The sequence below is a fragment of the Triticum aestivum genome, chromosome 6B (assembly GCF_018294505.1).
Source record: "Triticum aestivum cultivar Chinese Spring chromosome 6B, IWGSC CS RefSeq v2.1, whole genome shotgun sequence".
Classification (NCBI taxonomy): domain Eukaryota; kingdom Viridiplantae; phylum Streptophyta; class Magnoliopsida; order Poales; family Poaceae; genus Triticum; species Triticum aestivum.
This window is the reverse complement of record NC_057810.1, coordinates 690,527,231-690,545,856: the sequence shown is the minus strand read 5'-3', so window position 1 is coordinate 690,545,856 and position 18,626 is coordinate 690,527,231. Positions and strand designations below refer to the sequence as shown.

Genomic DNA, 18,626 nt, shown 5'->3' with positions numbered 1-18,626 from the left:
TTTCGCCATTTCTTGCTAACGTAGGCGTAGTCATGTTCCGACCAACCATGACACGTCACGAGTTCAATGGACCGTTTGCCGAATTGCACCAAACAACAAACAAAGCTAATTTCCAGCACAGGACCAAAAGATAGAAAACAAGAAACTAATGCAAACATAAAGGCTAACACAGGACCACCATAACAGACTAGTTCTGAGAAACACAAAAGGCTTTAAGCGAGCAGGCATCTAAGGCACTGTCAATGGAGGCAGCAACTAGGGCCACAGCAGCAGTTATGTGGAGGCTTCTGGAAACAGAAATCTGCACAAACGACGACAATTCCAATAAGTTCGGTTTCAAGAGGAGAATAGCTTGGGTAGCAATTTGATGTAGATGAACTATCATCTAACTTGACCAAATTTCTAAATAAAAATTACTTAAAGAGTGACCATGACCAAATTACTGATTTGTTTTACTTAAAGTGTCCTTGAGCAAATTTCTTCGTTAACACGGAGTTTAGCCATGTGAGAGCAAGATTTATATGACCATTTAGACGCCTCAAGACTCAAGAGGCCTTCAAGCTCAGTAGTGTGGCATGCGCCATCTATCTCTATTAATCAAACTGAGAGCAGGCTATGAACAACAATGAAACTGCAAACAATGAGGCCAAGGCAGTTTCTCCTTTGCTCCCATCAGTTCAAGATTCTCAGTGAAATGGAATCTACGATCAGATAGCAGACACGAGTTCCATTTCAAGACGTGAAAACTGCTATTTCATTTTAACACCCCAAGAAAAATGTGTGGCCACTATCAACCAAAATAGTCCCCGTAGGTGTACCATTTTTGCAGGATTATCACTTGGACACCGAGGATTTCTGATGCATGTACAACTCAGGTATATACTGATGACGCACGGGGACATAAGACTACCCATAGTGGGGGTAACGTAGGTAGTAACATCACACATATCTAGATAAAATAGATGATGTGGCAAACAATAAATGAAGAGAGAAAAATGGTAACATAGCTAGTTACTACTAATATGAGTAACATCACACATATCAAGGCAAGATGAGTCTATAGCCTAATAAATAAAGTGTTGCATGTTACCACACATATGTTACTCTCCACTATAGAGGTAGTAACATCCAGAAATAAGAGAAGGATGGATCACAGAGCCTCCTCAGCGATCGCGACTCTGGGCCGTTGGATCGGTTCCCTTGATGCGTTTTCGTCCGTTGGATCGAGAGGTGGGAGGATCTGGGCCGTCGGATCTGGAAGAAACACTGCTGGAATGAATAGTAATGGCAACATATTGTAAATAACATGCCCTCACCAGGGCATTTTGGTAATTTCGCGTGGTGGGGGTATAAAAGGGCCGGCTCCCTGGTGAACCCTAACCTCCTCCTCTCCCCGCACTCGCGCCCCCTCCCTCGCCCGACCCGCCCCGCTCGCCCGCCTTTCCCCGCCCCGCCGCCTCGCCCACCCCGCCCCGCCGTCCCGCCTCGCCCATCCCGCTCGCCGTCTTCTCTCCCCTTCCCAGCCGCTCGCCCGCCTCCCTGCCCCGCCGGCCGCGGCCGTCGCTCGCCCAGGCACCCGCCCGCACTCGCGCCGCCACCGTCGCCCCCTCTCCTCTTCCTCCCGCCCGTGCCTCACCGCGGCTTCCTCCCGGCTCCTCGTCCGCGGCCTCGACGGCGCCCCCGTGCTCCACCTCGAGGCGCACCATGCTGGCCGGGCGCGCTACGTGCTCTCCAGTGACACCGGCCGCCGCATCTGTGTCTTCACCGAGAACGGCACGCGTCCGTCACCCGTGTAGACAAGACTCCTCCTCTTCCCTACCTCGAGGGCACGGAGATGCTGACGGAGAAGCCCAGCTGGGTTCACCATGACGGCCTGCAGATCTTCTCCATCAACATCCAGCCGAGCGGCCTCCGCTTCGCCACGGGAGGTGGTGACCAGAAGGTTGATTTCCCCCCTCTTGCTAATTTTTCTTGCTTGATTTGAGCTCTGTAGACCGGGAATTCGGCTTGGGTGTGCCAAGCTTGTTCTCTGCATTAGCCTGCGAGGTTCGGTGTTGTTGTTTCCGGCTCAGGGGAGTAGTGCCAGGCTCAGTTCTTTCCAGCCATGAATTTTGGCATTGAGGCCAAGTGTGGATGGAAATTGTACAAATCAGTGTGTAGTAGCGCTTGCTCATTCTGTATATTGTTCCGTGCATACGCGTGTGAGGTTCAGTGTTGTAGCGGTAATCGTTGCTCATTTTACAGGGCGTTCTCTGCATAAGCTTGTGAGGTTCAGTGTTGTCGTTTCCGGCTTACAAGAATCTGTGTGGTTGTGTGTCTCAATTGGTGCTGCTTCTCATTGTTGTCCTCGACTGAAGTTAGTTTTTGCTGTAGTACTAGGAACCTGTTATTTGGTGGCACTCTTTGGTCAAGCTTGAAATTTTTTGGGGCTCAAGCCTACCGTTCTTATGATGGTAACTGGGCCATTTTTCTTACTAATGGAAGGTAATTAATAGAAAGTTATGGTTCATGATTTATTTACTGAACTAGCCGACTGACAGTTAAAATTTTTGGTAGGATGTTTGTTTGACGATGCAGATATATTGGTTGGATTCTGCAGTGTTGATGTTGTTAACTTCTTGTTGTGTCAGAGTAGGAGGCAGAGAGGGAGATGGGGTGGTAAGAAGAGAGGGTGAGGAAGGAGGAAGAGGAGATCCTCCCGGCACTCATGGTGGTCGCCCAGATCCCAGTGGGGATGGCAGTCCAACATGCTCTGTGTTGTTCTAAAGGTGAGATGCCACCACCATGTTTTAGTAGCTCACGTCTATCTGTACTCATTTGACTGAACTTGTGTTAAAACAAGAATACTGATAACCTGGCCATCTTTATAATAAGAATAGGGTTGATGTATCTGCAGAATATATGAAGAATATTGCATGTGCAGAATACATATATGTTACTGCATCTACATTGAGACAGAACACTTTTGACACATTTGTAAATCATCTACATTGATAACCTGGCCATCACAGAATACCTAAATTTGAAGAATATATTATATGCCTTCAGTACCAGCTTAGGGGAAGTACAGTATCGAATCTCTTGATCCTGGGTGCTGCTAGATCCTGTGTTACTAAATGTTCTTTTCCATTTAAGGTAATAAAATATCCACCTGCATTCATGTTAGTGTTAGCATTGCTGAAAGAAAGAAAAAGGCCCGCTTGATTCTAGCAGCCCTGGTTAATATGGCCAAACTGATGTGGGAAAGGGTGCCTGATCCTTTTATGTTACAAAATTATAGACTTATTCAGTGGTAACACGCAAGTGGTGGCTGGCCCTTTTCTATGTTGTTAGCTTTAGAAAATTGTAGAAGCTACCTTAGGCACATGTACCTTTCATAGGAGGAATTGTGCCCTTGCAATTGTTATATATCATTGCCTTTTAGTCCCGTTCCCAAAAGGTATGCATTGATGCTAGGTCCTTTTCTACAATATTATATCTACATGATTATGTAATCTCTCGTATTGCTATATTTTTTGCAGGGGAACCATGCCCATGCGACGGTACCGAACAAAGTTGTGCACGTGGTCGTGGACACTCTACGCGAAAGAAATTTGTATAAATATACAATGCTCTTTTTGAAGACTCCTGGGATGATATTGGAAGGAACTCAAGCGGAAGGCCGCCGGACATGGAAGAAATGAGCCCAAGCCCAATGTAACTTTTCTCTCTCTGAAGCAATGCCTATTTATTGCTTTTGTGTTGGTACTTTCAGTTCTTTGAGATTCTTATTTGTGCAAAAACATCGGTGATGTGGCAGAGAAGGTGAATTGTAGCAGCAACGTGAAAGTATGTACATAACAATTTGCCTAGCAAATGAGAATGTCTAGGAACTGAAAAGAGTTCTAACATTTTGCTTTATGTCCATTGCACTACATACGAGAATAAAGATGCATTTGGTTACAAATACTCTATTGATTACTATGTGTAAAAGTAATTGTTAGTTATACTAAAAATATGAGATAATTTATTCGTTATCTACTCACCCATGGTAGTGTAGGTTCGTGTTCTTGGATTTTATTTTATTGTTTTTCTTTTTACCTTTTGGTGAGCCGGTGAGCTAATTTGGTATTTTCCTCTTGGTCTATTGCAGCAATTGGATGCTTCAGTGGATTTGAATGGGGTTCATTGTAGGCGAGTGCTTGAATTTGCGGCCTCACATGCATCATTAGCTTCCCTTATCCCACACAAGTATTCTTCGTGAGAACTATGCTTAGATAGCTGAATGTATTATTGTGAACTACTGAACCTTTGCACTTTTGTTGTAACATACTGAACATTTGCACCATTGCTTTTCATTGTATAAATGTATGAAATAAAAAAAATGTCTCATACCAGGTTGAATATTGCGGGGGCGGGTGGGGTGCGGCAAAGATTAATATGCATAAAGTGTGAGGTGTACAGAAACCTGCACCTTATACTCCTGTCTTGCTTTTGCTAACTATATGAAATAGACTGAACCTGAACCTGACTACAATTGAATGTCTAAGCTGAATTGTTGCATCCGTAGACATGGAATTATGGATCAATTTTAGCTCTCAAGAACTGCATACTTATGGTCCTATGCAATCCCAATTTATTCAGGCAAGCATCCCAAAAGTTCACTAATGAACAAAGCAACATCACACAGAATCTAAGTTTTAGGCCAGGTTACTGTAATGTATTTTTAAAGATGTACATTAGAGAAATTGTTCAGCCAACAATCCAATTAAATTTGTGTGCAGCTATATATATATTTACTAATCAATCTTTTCCCTTCTCTCTATCTAATTTTAACATTGCACAATGATTTACTTCTTGTTTGTAGCTTACACTGAAATCTAAGCTTGTGTGCATGTATGTATTATGAACCAGCCCTGTCCATTGCCTTACTGGATACATAAGTCTCTCCATTGCTGTTGTCGGATGGGTTTATGTTTGCTGTTGTCGGATGGGTTTATATTTGCTATTATTTTCTGTCTTGGTTAGGAACCATGTGCTATAATGCACCAATGCTGCTTTCGGATGACGACGACAATGCCAAACACACCATCACCTGAGGTAGCTCATGTCTATATCTCATTTACTTATCATGATATGTACTTGGAAGTTATTCATATTGGTTTCTTAGGATCGCCTTCAAGAGCATGCTGAAGAATCACCACAAACCCCAGTTGCCACTCCATGAGACATCCATATCAAACTGAAACTCAATTTCCTTGCATTAGCCAAAGCATGCCATCACATATTCTTTGCTGTTGTTTTGGAACTATTTCAGTATGGTTGAGTTCTTTTTTGTAAGTGTACTCTTTATGTTGGTGACTTATTTTTTTAATTGATTGTTCTTTTACAAAATTGAGCAAAAAGAAAAGAACAAAGAAAAATTGTTTAGCTAGATAGGCAAAGCCGCTGATGTTTACTTGTTTGCTGTAGACCCTTGATGGGCCATGCTTTTCTCTGCTTTTTGCGTTCCTGGACTGTAAGAAATCTTGTGGATGTTTGCTATATATGTTTTACTCAAAAGTGTTACTTGTCTCTTCTTTCAGATGATTGGTGGGCAGAATTAAAGAGGGATTACCAAGTAAGGAAATACACCCGAGCAAGCAGCTAGACCCAAGGTACAAATGTAAATCGCTCAACCATTTTGATATTTAGTCTCTCAAGAGTTCTTTTCTTAGTATATTATTCTTCAAGATCCACTTTCATTTTACTCAGTCATGCCCAAATGCCTTTTCTATAAATCATTCTAAAAGATCCATTTGTGACTTACTACCCCCCTCTGCCCATATTTTTATCTATGGATGCTGCTCTCTCTCTTTCTCTCTCTCTCTCTCTCTCTCTCTGTGTGTGTGTGTATGTGTGTGTGTGTCTGTGTGTGTGTTATAGCCATGTTTAGTGCTTCCGTTTAGTCCAAAGGGAGTAGCTCAATTGTGTCCTGCATAAATTAGATCTTTTCGAAAACATTTTAACCAGGATCCAGCTTTCTATACATTGATAACTAGAGCATAAGTGCACTCGCTCAATTCTGAAATTGTTCATATTTATGGCTTCGGTATAGTATACATAGTAATCATGACTAGATCGTAGAAGTTAGAGATGTACAAATGATTGATTGGAAATATATATTTGTATTTGCAACAACACACTAGATCACGTCAGGTAAATATTTTTGTAGAATATAAGTCAGGTTTAGAATTTTTGATGACGACAGCTGAAAAACCAAAGTAAATCCATGATATATAGTCAGTATAATATATATTTAGATATTCATAGATATTCATGGCATTGCATAAGCATAGTTCAGTTCCCCTGGGAGCACTAGCTGCTGGCTTTTACATGTATTTCTTGATTCTAATAAGATGCAGCTAATCTTAGAAAATATAGTAAGCACCTATCATGAAATTTAAAACTGGCATGATGTGGCTCTTCGTTGATAACTATGATGCTTGCATAGCTGGTTGATTTATTTGATTATAATCAAACTAAAACATCATAATATTAAGATTGTGATTATTCAGATAAAAAATGATCAAAGAAATACATGTACCAAAGTCACATCTGTTGAGATAATGATTAGGCATACAATTGCTTCTTCAAATTATTGCAATATTGTAGTTCTCTGTAGTCTAATAAATTATGTATTGTGGTCCTCCGCCTCACCGCTTAACGGGATGGACCGGGCAATGTACGCCAAGGCGAGACCTGCCTCTCCTCTTAAGTTGATTGGTTTCTCTTTCTGCATTCCTTTTCTATGGTCTCATTTGGCATTTCTCCTTCATGATTATTATGTTGTCCCTTTTGGGTTATCAGATGCTTTACCTCGGCAGCATGATGAGATTCCTTGCTTTCTCCATGTGAATTTTCCAAAAAGCCTATCTATTTAAGGAACCATTTTTTCTCATTGGTGTTGCATCAACTAATGCTTATAGTACCTAATAGAACTAAAAGTCGGTTACCCAGTCAACACACCTTATAAAAAATATGAATGGGCAAGATGTGGCCATCTAGAGTAGAATTTGGTTCATTGATTAATGTAGAAAGACAGGGGTCAAAGTGATCTTTTTCCAAGGTAATCACCACTGTTTTGTTTTAGGCTTATGTGCCTGATGTTTTTTAGGATCTCTGTCAATAAGGGGATATATCAAGGTAGTGTGTTGTGTTCTAATTATAAATGAAGAGAAAGTTAAGAACTTCATAGATACAATGTAATCATGGCTAGAGCGTAGAGGTTAGAGATGTACAAATAATTGATTAAAAATATATATTTGTATTTGTAACAACACACTGGATCACGTCAGGTAAATATTTTCGTAGAATATAAGTATGATTTAGAACTTTGACCATGACAGCTGAAAACCAAGTAATCCATCATATATATTCAATATTCATGGCGCTGCACAAGCATAATTCAGTTCCCTTGGGAGCACTAGCTGCTGGCGTATAGATGTATTTCTTGATTCTAACAAGATGCATGGCAATCTTAGAAAATATAGTAAGCACCTATCATGAAATTTAGAACTGGTGTGATGTGGCTCTATTGATAACTATCATGCTTACATAGCTGGTTGATTTCTTTGATTATAATCAATATGAACCATCATAATTCAAGATCGTGATTATTCAAATGATATGATCAAAGAAATACATGTACCAAAGTCACATCTGTTGAGACCATGATCAAGCATACAATTGCTCCTTCCAATTATTGGGATATTGTAGTGCTCTTTAGTCTAATAAATTATGTATTGTGGTGCTCCACCTCCTTTTCTCTTCTTGCCAGGACATATACTCTGCATGGGAAGTTGCCTACTTGGTATGAGCTTCAGTAGCATCGGCATCCGCTACACCTTCCTATGTTCTTTTGTTAATAGTTTGCCCATAATTATAACAACGAAATGCATGAATGTATATAGCTTTGCACCAAGGCACTTTACTTTATCTATGATCTGTCATTTTTGTGAGTCGCAGATGATTTTGGCATTGATATTCTCATGCAAGCCATCCTATCTTTGCAAGCCTAAAGATAGAATACACTCAGGGCACCGCATGTTTAAGTTGTCACTCCTATGTTTATAAGTTTATAGGAAGCAAACATTTTCATTATCTTTGGCACTTATATTTTCATTATATTAACTTGTGCAGCGGAGTTTTAAAATCAAAACGGGGCAATTCTCTACTGTGACAAAGTGAAGAGAAAACCGATGCATCAAATTAATACAGAAATCCAGTTCATATGAAGCAGAAGAAAGGCATACAGTACATTACATTGACAGTGATTGTTAGCCCATTGTGGTACTTCAAATCTGATAAAGAATATATTTCATGACCGAGACATGACATTTGGAGAATCTCGGTTCTAATATCTACATGAATCAACTTTTATTTTGTCATGCTACTGAATGTTCTGATATGGGACTACCTATTCTGTGTATCTCTTATAAGTAATAATGAAATGATCTATATATAAAGTTTTCCTATTTTGATTATATTATGTTGTCGATGATGCATGGTTCTTGAATTTGGAGATTAACATTTAGGCTTTTGATATTTTGAACCTTTTTGCTTTGTACTAAACTTGATGCAAACCAGTTTGTCTTATCTGGCACTGCCACTCAGTCTTTTTGGAACAAATTTTGTCATGTGCTTGCAAATTAATTACCCTATTGACTTAGTATTCTCAGTTTACCATGTTTTTGGTATATCTCTACTGTTTGTGATCTATAGTAAACTCATTAGTCCTGAAAGAGTGCTGTAATTTCCTTTGGATGTACAAGATTTATACATGCCGGGTCACGACGCTTGGACGGACAATGCGCGCCAAGGCGCGTTTCCGATCTAGCAGACTAGTAACATAGGCATGTTACTAGTCTATGTTACTACCCATTGTGGCTAGTCTAAGAGATGCATTTACAATACTGGTAATGTATTGATGATCTACAAAATATGTATGCAAGCATCATTTTGATTACCGGCAGAAACATAGCGACGTTCTAACCATCATTTAGATTCCCGGCAGATTCCTGAAAAAGTGGAAAACGTCTTGCCAAGTTGCATCAAACAAACCACAAATACATTTTTCCGGCATATACCAAATATGGGAAGCAGAAACAAATTGAGTCTAGTTTATGCTACATAGGAGAAGCTTATTAACAACTCAAAAAAGGGCTTATTATCAATCTTGCGTTCCATAAGTCAATTACTAGCCACATAATAGTAACATGACAACATTGCATATCCTCTGGTGCCATGCATAGAAACATCGTCCATATTGCAGAAATCAACACCACGAGTCAAGCTTTTGGGAGAAGTTGGATGTGAAAACCACCAGGAAATTGTAGTCCAGGAGAAAGCACCATGGTTCCTCCCTTGATCACATTCCATCTGCGCTAGGCAGAAGTTTAAAGTTTAGTTTGTCAGGATTTATGTACAATGTTGTAAAAAAAAGTATGCATAATCCTACGACTCAAAAGAGCTCACAATTCTTTTATTTACAGTCTCATGTTTTGCATTGAAGCTATATCATATTCTATTTTCCTTTCTTCTACTGAGCACATGTACACCGACACTCAAATCGCCCGCATACGTCCGACCGTGCTGTCCGGACCGCGAAAGCCATCCAATGCGGGCATCTAATGTCGGCCAGTGGCGCGGTTTGGGCGTACTTTCTCCCGCAAACCAGATATAAACGTGGGGCGAGGGGGGTGTGGGCATCCGGGCAGCAACCACACGTTGATGCATACCACCCTGGCCCACCCAAACCCACTCATCCCTCGCTCGCGCGCGTTCCCGCTCGGTGCCAGCTGTCTGCATTCATGCCGCTATAGAGTGGGCCGCTCCATATTGAAGACAGCTCAGGGCAGACACGACCTCTCACTGCCTCCGCCATTGAAGCGACGCGCCGGCCGAGGGCGTCGCCCGCTGCACGCCCGGCTGAACACACCTCGTCGCCGCATTTAAACGCCTCTATTAAACCCACATGGAAGCTGAGAAATCTACTTCGGCCACACGTCCGTTCACAAGCAGGCTGGTATTAAACACAACGTCAGACAAGCTCCTTCTGTCCGCCTGCTATTTAAAGGAGGCCAAATGCTGGGCAAGAATCGCACCACTCCGCCGCTCCCCATCTCCTTCTTTCACCATTTCCTCCACCCTTTTGATGGCATCCGACGAAAAGGAAGAGCAGTTCTCCGGCATAAAAGCCTGCTGGGAGGCCCGCGGAGGCTGTAGGATACGAGCGACGCATCTCGCTGCTCCACCTTCCTCGCCTAGTCAAATGGAGCAAGTACCGCCCCAAGCCGGTGCGTGCTTCAGCAACTCGCCGCTCCAAGCCGGCACATGGGGCGAGGGGGAGCACGGCGACACGGGCATCGTCGCTTCCGTGGACGACATCGCGTCGTACCACCGTCAACGCGCGTGTAACCGTGCCCTGCTGGCAGAGAAAGAAGCCAGCTGCGCGAAGATTGACGGGTCGGCGGCCAGCGCGTCCACCGCCAACGTCGAGGGAAAAGTAGAACATGGGAGGCTGCCGCAGCTTGGGTCCCAGTAAGGCCATCGTCGGCACGTCACCGGCTTGTACATCCGATGGCATGTCCGGATCTTTATGTCAGACCATCCTCGTCCCCCGTCTGGGCTCCACCGAAATGGAGGAGTCCCCCCTTCCCCTCCTGCTGAATCACCCTCTTTGCCACTCTGATGAGCAGCACAACCAGACATAGGGAAGATACGGTGGAAAAATATACCTCCGGGGCTCCCGGCAGTCCGGTGAGCGGGCTTCCAGACATGGAAAATACAAAGGGATCCACCGCAGCCGGTCGTAGACTAATCCGTGTCATGGGAGTGGAGTTCCGCGCGCGATCGTGTATGTGCACATAGTTTTCCCTTTTTAGTTAAAATATGTTTAAAATGTAACCATTTTTGTCATGTTTGTATAAAATCCGTCATGTCTATATGAAATCCGGCTGTGTTTGCATGAATTTCATCTGGTTGATTCATAAAGTGTATGAAATGTTTTCCCATGTTTTTTACGGCAAACCTTTTTGTAGGATTTGTCGCATGTTTCATTCCTTGTTTGCGTTTCTTGCATACTATATTTTTCACTTTTATGAAACAATTTTTGGTTTGTTTCCATTGAAAAATGTTAAATTTAGTCACGTCTTGCACGACATATTGTAGCACTGAAGTTTTTTAACGATTTTCCTTTTGTTGGACACCATATCTATTTTCTTGAAGGTACTACAAGGGATCTTTCTTTGTGTATGTGTGACTAAATGAACTTTATTGATTACTCCATAGGATTACAATCATGCTAAAGCACTTCAACAAGGAGGGGCGAACATAGTTCAACCATAAACACCTACGTCTAGCCTCACTAGCTCGCTTTGCACACCAATGAGCTGCCGTGTTAGAGCATCTCCAGCGTTCGGCCCCCCACGGCGCTGAAACAAAGCGGCCTGGGGCGAACAAGCGCTAAATTGGCCCCTGGGGTTCGGTTCGCTCCCAGTCATAGGCCCACGGTCGCCACGGGTTCGACGAAGTTCGTTTCAATTTTTTGCAAACTCGGCGACTTTTGCAGGAACACGGCCATGCTTCGTCGAAATTTGTACAAAAACTTAAAACATGCAAGAACTACACCTAATAACTTAAAAAACAAACTAAAAAGCCTAGCCGCCGCCGTCACGGTCGCCGCCGCCGTCGTCTACATGCTGAGAAGCCTGTAGAAGCATGTGTAGTCGTCGTCGTCGCCGTCGTCGTCGCTGTCGTCGCGCGCCTCGCCTGCGGCGTCCCTGCTGCAGCCCTGGCCGGGGTTGCCGACACGTGGTGGGGCGCTTGACGGCCCGGCCTCGCCCTCGTTGTCGCTATCGATGACGATAACATCGTCCTCCACGGCGCGGCGACGGGCCTGGGTCTCCAGGTACGCCTGACGCTGGCGGCGCACCTGCTGGCGGACATAGTCCTCCTTCGCCCATTTGAGGGCGGACTCGTCGTCGGGGGGCCACCATGTCGGTGTGCTCGGGCTTCATGGGGAGCAAGCTCGGCTCGGGCTTCGGCCAGACCAGGCGCAGGGAGCGCCTCGCTGGCGCCGTCGCAGATGGTGAGGGCTCGTTGATGACGAGGGCGCCGCTGCGAGCGCGACGCCCGAGCGGTGTCCCCTCCGGCTTGGGCTTGATGGGGCGGAGGGCCGGCGAGCCGGAGCCCAACGACGAGGACGACCCCGGCTCCATTCGCCGCAGCATCCAGGAACTGTCGCGACGGCGAGAGAAGGAGGACCGCGTCGGGTACTCCAGCCGCGACACGTTGTCGGTCTCGATGTGGTCGAGGACGACATCGACTGTGCGGCCGGGGACGCCCCACCACTCGCCACTCGCGCCGTCCTTCGGAGTTGAGGCGGCCGCGGGGGATGATGCCGTTGACGGAGGCGATCTGCTCCTCGCGGCGGCGCTGGAAGTACAACGTCCATAGCGTTTCGCTGTCGGGCGCGTACCTCGGCTGGTTCCGCTGCTCCTTCATCAGCGAGGAGCGGATGCGAGCGATCTCCGCCCACCGTGCCGCTCCTTCGGGCACAGGCGGCACCGGGTGTCACATCCCTAGCTTTACCCTGGCCATGGACTAGCTTGGTTGCTGCATCATGTTTAAATTCAAATGAAATTTGAACTGAGGAATTCAGAAGCCTCAAAACCCTAATTAAAAGAAGGGCAAGCACCCTTTAAATTGCATTCTGTGAATCCAAAATGCCCTAAAAATAGTTTTGTGAATTTTGGCAAGAGTTATATATCAAACCAAAATTCTGGAATATTTTTAAGGAATTATTTGGTCTCTGAATTTAAATCAATAATCTATTTGAATTTGGGGATATATTCATAATATATAATGAATATATTTTCAAATGCTTTGAAATGTTTTATGTACTTTTGGAATAGTCCAGAGAGGTAACATAAAATATTTCAGAATGTTTTGGCACTGTATGAAATTATTTTGGAATTGAAAACAGTGGCAAAAGATATTAAATAAAACAAACAGAACAGGAAAAAAATAAAAAGAACAGAGCTTACCTGGCCTCACCGTGCAGCCCACCAGAGCCGGCCCAGCTTCCCCAGCCGGCCCAGCCCACCTCCTCCTCCCTTGTCCTCTTCCTCCTCTGCCAGGAGGACGAACAGAGGCGAGGCGTGGCGCTCGCCGACGCTGCCTCGGCCACCTCCTGCTTCCCCCCTAGCCACCTCCTGCTTCCTCTCGTTGCCCTGGACCCCGTCCGCGACGCCACGCACCCCCCCAGGCCTCTCACTCTCTCCCCGAGCTCCTCTCCTCCTCTGGCTCTCTCGCGCGCAGCCACCGAACACACCCGCCGCCGCCGACGAGCTCTCTCGTGGCCACCGGCCACCCCTAGCCTCTCCGACACACCCACGAGCTCCGCCTCGACCCCCTCCTTCCTCCCCACCGACCCACGGCCCTCCGGAAGCCCTGCAACGCCGCCACCATCGCCGTTCCGTCGCCGGCCACCGAAGCTCCCCTCCGTCGATTCGCCGGACCCCGAGCCTCCCCTGCCTCGCCAGCAGCACCAGAAGAATCGCGGTGAGCCACTGAACCGTTCCCCTCTTCTTCCCATGCCGTTGGGCCGCTCTAGCCATTGCTTCCGCCGGACCCGAGAGCTCGCCGCCGCCGTGCCTCGTCACCACCGTGGCTGGAGTCGTTGCAGCTCGAAGCCGAGCACACCACCGCACCCAACACGTCTCCAGGAGCCCGTAGCCGCCACTAGCTTCCCTCCCGTGCCCCCGAACGCCAAACCCGACCTCGCCCGAGCTCCGGCCGCCGCCTCGCTCGCCGCCGTTGCTGATTCCGGCCACCCCCGCACCTCCCGTTGGTCCCCCTAGATGCGCACGGGCGCGGGCTACCTCCTGGTGCCCTTGGCGCGTCGATCCGATGCCCCTAGCGCAAGTCCGGCGTCCCCCGCCGTGCTCTGTGGTCGTCGCCGGCTACACTCCGGCGAGAGCTGATGTGGCCGGTCATTAGGGCCTAACCACCCCTGCTAACCCAGGCCTTGGCCACTGACTGTGGGCCCCACGCCCTTAACTAACCACGGTTAACCCCCTGTTTAGTTTAAGTTAACCACAGTGGCCCCACGCGTCGGAATTGACCTAGCTGACGTGGCCGTTGACCGGTCCCACCTGTCAGTGAGTTAAAACAACCCTGTGTCACTGACGTGTGGCCCCCACACGTCAGGTTTGACCAGCAGCAGCGTCTATTGACCTGCTGACGTCACGGCGACGCACTGATGACGTAGTAAATGTTTTCTGGAATTTAAATAATTCTTAAATGATTTATTAATTCCAGAAAATAGCTAAAACTTCAATAAATCATAGAAAATTAACCGTAACTCCAAATTAAATAATTTATATATGAAAAATTATCAGAAAAATTCAAGGAATCCATCTGTACCATTTTCATGCATGTTAGAACAACTTATCACTACTGTTTAGGGCAAATGAAGTGAATGACATTTAAATAACCACATATGGAGTTTGAATTTGAATCTGGGATTCAAACCAACTTCATTTAACTTGTTGCTAGATGCATTAGCCCAAAACACATTCATTTTGCTATGTCATGATCATGCATCATATTGTGCATTGCATTGATTGTGTTTCCTTCTGTGTTGCCGGTATTTGTCCCCTCTCGATAGACGTGATACCGATGATGTGATCGTTGACACTGATGAAGACTCAATGTTATCTTCAGAAGTGCCAGGCAAGCAAAACCCCCTTGTTCATTCCGATACAATCCTACTCTCTCGCTCCTGCTCTCTTTTAATGCATTAGGACAACACCGATTCATCTGTTACTTGCTGCGGTAGCTGAACCCCTTTATCCTTTGCATGACCTGTCATTGCCACAGTAAATAGATGAAACCCACTAGCATGAGTAGGAGTTGCTTGAGCCCTGTTGTGCCTACTCATTCATGCTTGTTTGTCATGCCTGCTACTGCTTAGAGTCGAGTCAGGTCTGATTCATCCGGGATGAATCAGAGGTGTGTGAACATGTCCTACTGTGTGTGAGCTAAGTGTGTGAATACGATTTGGTAAAGGTAGCGGTGAGAGGCCATGTAGGAGTACATGGTGGGTTGTCTCATTGCAGCCGTCCTCAGGAACTGAGTTCTGTGTTTGTGATCCATGATTCAGCTACTACCACGCATTGGGCCCGAAACCAATGGACCCTCTCGGCTTCTTAATCACCCTTGTCCTCTGTCTAGGAGTTGCAAGTAGTTTCTGGTGTTTGTAGTATGCTGGAGGCCGTGCGCAGCGCTGACCGTAGGGGTGGGCTGTGATGCGGTAGGCACGTGGCCGGGTAAACTGGGCACCCGTTTGGTGTCACGGAACCCTGTACACATCGTTTGGGGCTGTGAGCGAAACTCCGGCCGGATCTCCTCATGGATGGAACCCGAATAGGCGATAAACCTGGACTAGAGACTTGAGTGTTTAGGCAGGCCGTGGCCGACACCCACGTTGGGCTTCCGCTTGAAGGTTGCCGAGTACATGTCGTGTAAACGGCGGTAAGTGGTGAGAGCGTGTGTGAAGAAGTACACCCCTGCAGGGTTAACCTAATCTATTCGAATAGCCGTGTCCACGGTAAAGGACTTCTGGGTTGCTTATATCAGTTCATAGACAAGTGAAAGTGGATACTCTAAAATACGCAAGATAAGCGTGAGTGCTATGGATGGCGTTCTCGTAGGGAGACGGGAGCGGATCCATAGTGGTGTATTGATATGGTGAATATGTGGACTCGTGTGCGCCACCTCAAAAGAGTTACATTGCAGTCGTAGATTAGGATAGCCACCGAGTCAAAGCTGGCTTGCTGCAGTTAAAACCCACCACCCCTTTGTTGATAATGATGCATATGTAGATAGTTCTGATGTAAGTCTTGCTGGGTACATTTGTACTCACGTTTGCCTATTTTATGTTTTTGCAGAGAGACTTCGGTCTCGCTAGTAGTTTCACGTGGACTTCGACGTTTAGCTTGATACCTCAGCTACGATCTTGTGCCCCGGCAGGATCTGATAGATAGTCAGGCTTCTCAGCCTTTTTCATTTATAGATGTCTGTACTCAGACATGATAGCTTCCGCTTGTGCTTTGACTTGTATGCTCTGAGTGTTGGGTCATGAGACCCATGTTTGTAATATCTCGCTCCTCGGAGCCTAATGAATAAAGTACTTGTGTCGTAGAGTCATGTTGTGATGCTTCGTTGTATTTGCACATATCGAGCATATTGTGTGTGTGATTGAAATGCTTGGTATGTGTGGGATCTGACTATCTAGTTGTTTATCTTTAGTAGCCTCTCTTACCGGGAAATGTCTCCTAGTGTTACCGCTGAGCCATGGTAGCTTGCTACTGCTCTGGAACACTTAGGCTGGCCGGCATGTGTCCTTCTTCGTTCCTGTGTCTGTCCCTTCGGGGAAATGTCACGCGATGAATACCGGAGTCCTGTTAGCCCGCTACAGCCCGGTTCACCGGAGTCCTGCTAGCCCAGTGCTACAGCCTGGTTTCACTCGCTGATGACCGACACGTTCGATGCTGGGTCATGGATGCCTGTCCCTGTAAGTCTGTGCCACTTTGGGTTTACGACTAGCCATGTCAGCCCGGGCTCTTTATCATATGGATGCTAGCGACACTGTCATATACGTGTGCCAAAAGGCGCAAACGGTCCCGGGCTAAGGTAAGGCGACACCCGTGGAATACCGTGCGTGAGGCCGCAAAGTGATATGAGGTGTTACATGCTAGATCGATGTGGCATTGAGTCGGGGTCCTGACAGCGTTGGTATCAGAGCTTGACTGCCTGTAGGATTACCGAGCCAAACTGGTCAAAGTTGAGTCTAGAAATTCTTTAGTTATATAAGGGAATTGATTGTGGGATGGAACGTAAGGCTCTTTTTACTCCTTATACCTCATGGCCTTCTGATCTGAGTCATCATCTTCTCTTCTACGGGGATTAAGAACTAGGCTATCTCTTCTTTCTATCAGGATCACGTGTTACTAAACCGTAGACTTATAGATTGTTGGACTTAAGCCTCGTTTCAGCTCCTAGTACTTCTGTATGTTAATTATTGATCTCGAGACCTTGATATTGTGCTTCTGAGTGGTTATGCCACCATTTTTGTGAATGTCTCAAATCTTTTCTGAGCATTTACAGCCGTTATGCTGTCCGAGTCATCCCAGGTTTCTAAGTAGTCTGATGCATTTGCAAATCCTTTCTTCCCGTTTCGATGTTCCTTTATGCCAGCTTAACCACACTAATCAGTGAGTTGAGGTACTCCGTTACCTTGACATATATGTTGGAGATATTATTATAACCCTAGGTGTCTTAGGGGATCACCTAGTAATCTAGCAATGTTTTGTGTCCCAGTGTGATGATTCTGGCTTTTATTCTCGAAAGCATCCCGTGATGCTACTTAGTAGTAGGTATTCTACTCCTGGGTTCTGAACCCGAGATTCACTCTACCTACTTCATGTTGATAGTAATTGCTAGTGCCTTTAGGATATTAGTAACCTTTGCGATAGTCCTTGAAGTCCGTGGTATCTTCTTCTTCCAAATACCATGAACTACTTATGGCAGAAGTTCCTCGTTGAACTGAAATATCACAACAGGATTATTCTTGATGAGTTCTCCGTTATATATTGCGACTCTGCCAGTTCTACTTTTCTGCATGGGTTATCCGGAAGAAACATGTGGAATTCGTTCGACATGCTAATCCATGCATCCACAACTCAGAAAATCATATGTTCTTTTGAGTTGTCCCATCTTAGTTGTTTCCGACCCTCGCCTATCAATTGATAGTCAAGAGTATGCGTGCAATCGTTCATCGATACCTATTACTCTTGTGGTCCGTCAAGCCATTCTATCGCAGAATGACTAGGAGAAACAAACTCCAGTACCTCTTCCCTATCCAGGATTGGGTCAAAGAAGTTGTGCTCCGCAGATCAAATTGCTAATCCAGCTTTTGTTCTGCTCTACCTTGGAGTATTACATATTTTATATCGAGATTGTTATAGGAATTGCACACCATCCTATGCACTCTTGGTACAGTGATACTTCTTGCCATCATTGTTCATTCCTCGGTTCCTGTATTATTGTAACCGGAATGCCGACAAGTGAATCGTGATGTGTGAAATCAATACTCCTAGCAACCTTGTTGCTTGGTAGCTAAAGGACAATAATTTCATTCTTAGCGTGTTGTTTATTGAATCATCATTCTAAGATTGATCGTGCTACCTAGTCCTTATTTCCTGGTGCACTCTTTGATTGATGAGTTAGGATTTTGTCAAGTCCTCGCTCATTTGATCATATCATCTTGCCCTGAAAAGCAAGATTGTTCTCGAGCTTAGTAACATATCGGTGGTTCGTGATTTTCCGAATATCTTCTCGAAAGTATCACCAGGCTGTCACCTGACTGTTATCTTGAGCTCGTGATCAAGTTGGTTTCTTGTGAACCACCTTCTCTCCAAGAATCGGTGTTAGATATCCCTGAGCTAGTTGGTTAAGCTAGACAACAACTTGGAGAGAGTTGGAAGATAAAAGCTTGCCTGACTTAGTTCGTTCCAAAGGGATATTCTTGTGTAGTGTGT

General features: G+C 45.5%; 1 protein-coding gene and 1 long non-coding RNA gene across 6 annotated transcripts in view; one reads left to right on the top strand and one right to left on the bottom strand.

Moving 5' to 3' along the window:
• Positions 1-1,453: 1,453 nt before the first annotated feature.
• On the top strand, positions 1,454-8,486 carry LOC123139317 (uncharacterized). 5 transcript variants are annotated; one of them, XR_006469528.1, is made up of 7 exons: positions 1,454-1,942; positions 2,374-2,484; positions 2,636-2,768; positions 3,522-3,696; positions 4,133-5,079; positions 5,565-5,636; positions 8,161-8,486. It is a non-coding gene; the product is annotated as an uncharacterized lncRNA (long non-coding RNA). The 5 variants fall into 5 exon arrangements; XR_006469527.1 differs by having other exon boundaries at positions 2,631-2,768; XR_006469529.1 differs by lacking the exon at positions 2,374-2,484 and having other exon boundaries at positions 1,455-1,942; positions 2,631-2,768; positions 4,133-4,230; positions 5,008-5,079.
• A 639-nt stretch (positions 8,487-9,125) lies between these two features.
• Positions 9,126-18,626, bottom strand: part of LOC123139640 (cytochrome P450 87A3-like) — a 34,338-nt gene continuing 24,837 nt past the window's right edge. Inside the window, exon 12 of the mRNA XM_044559384.1 lies at positions 9,126-9,399. Coding sequence (XP_044415319.1) covers positions 9,309-9,399 — 91 coding nt within the window. The 3' untranslated portion in view covers positions 9,126-9,308. The remainder of the gene's footprint in view (positions 9,400-18,626) is intronic.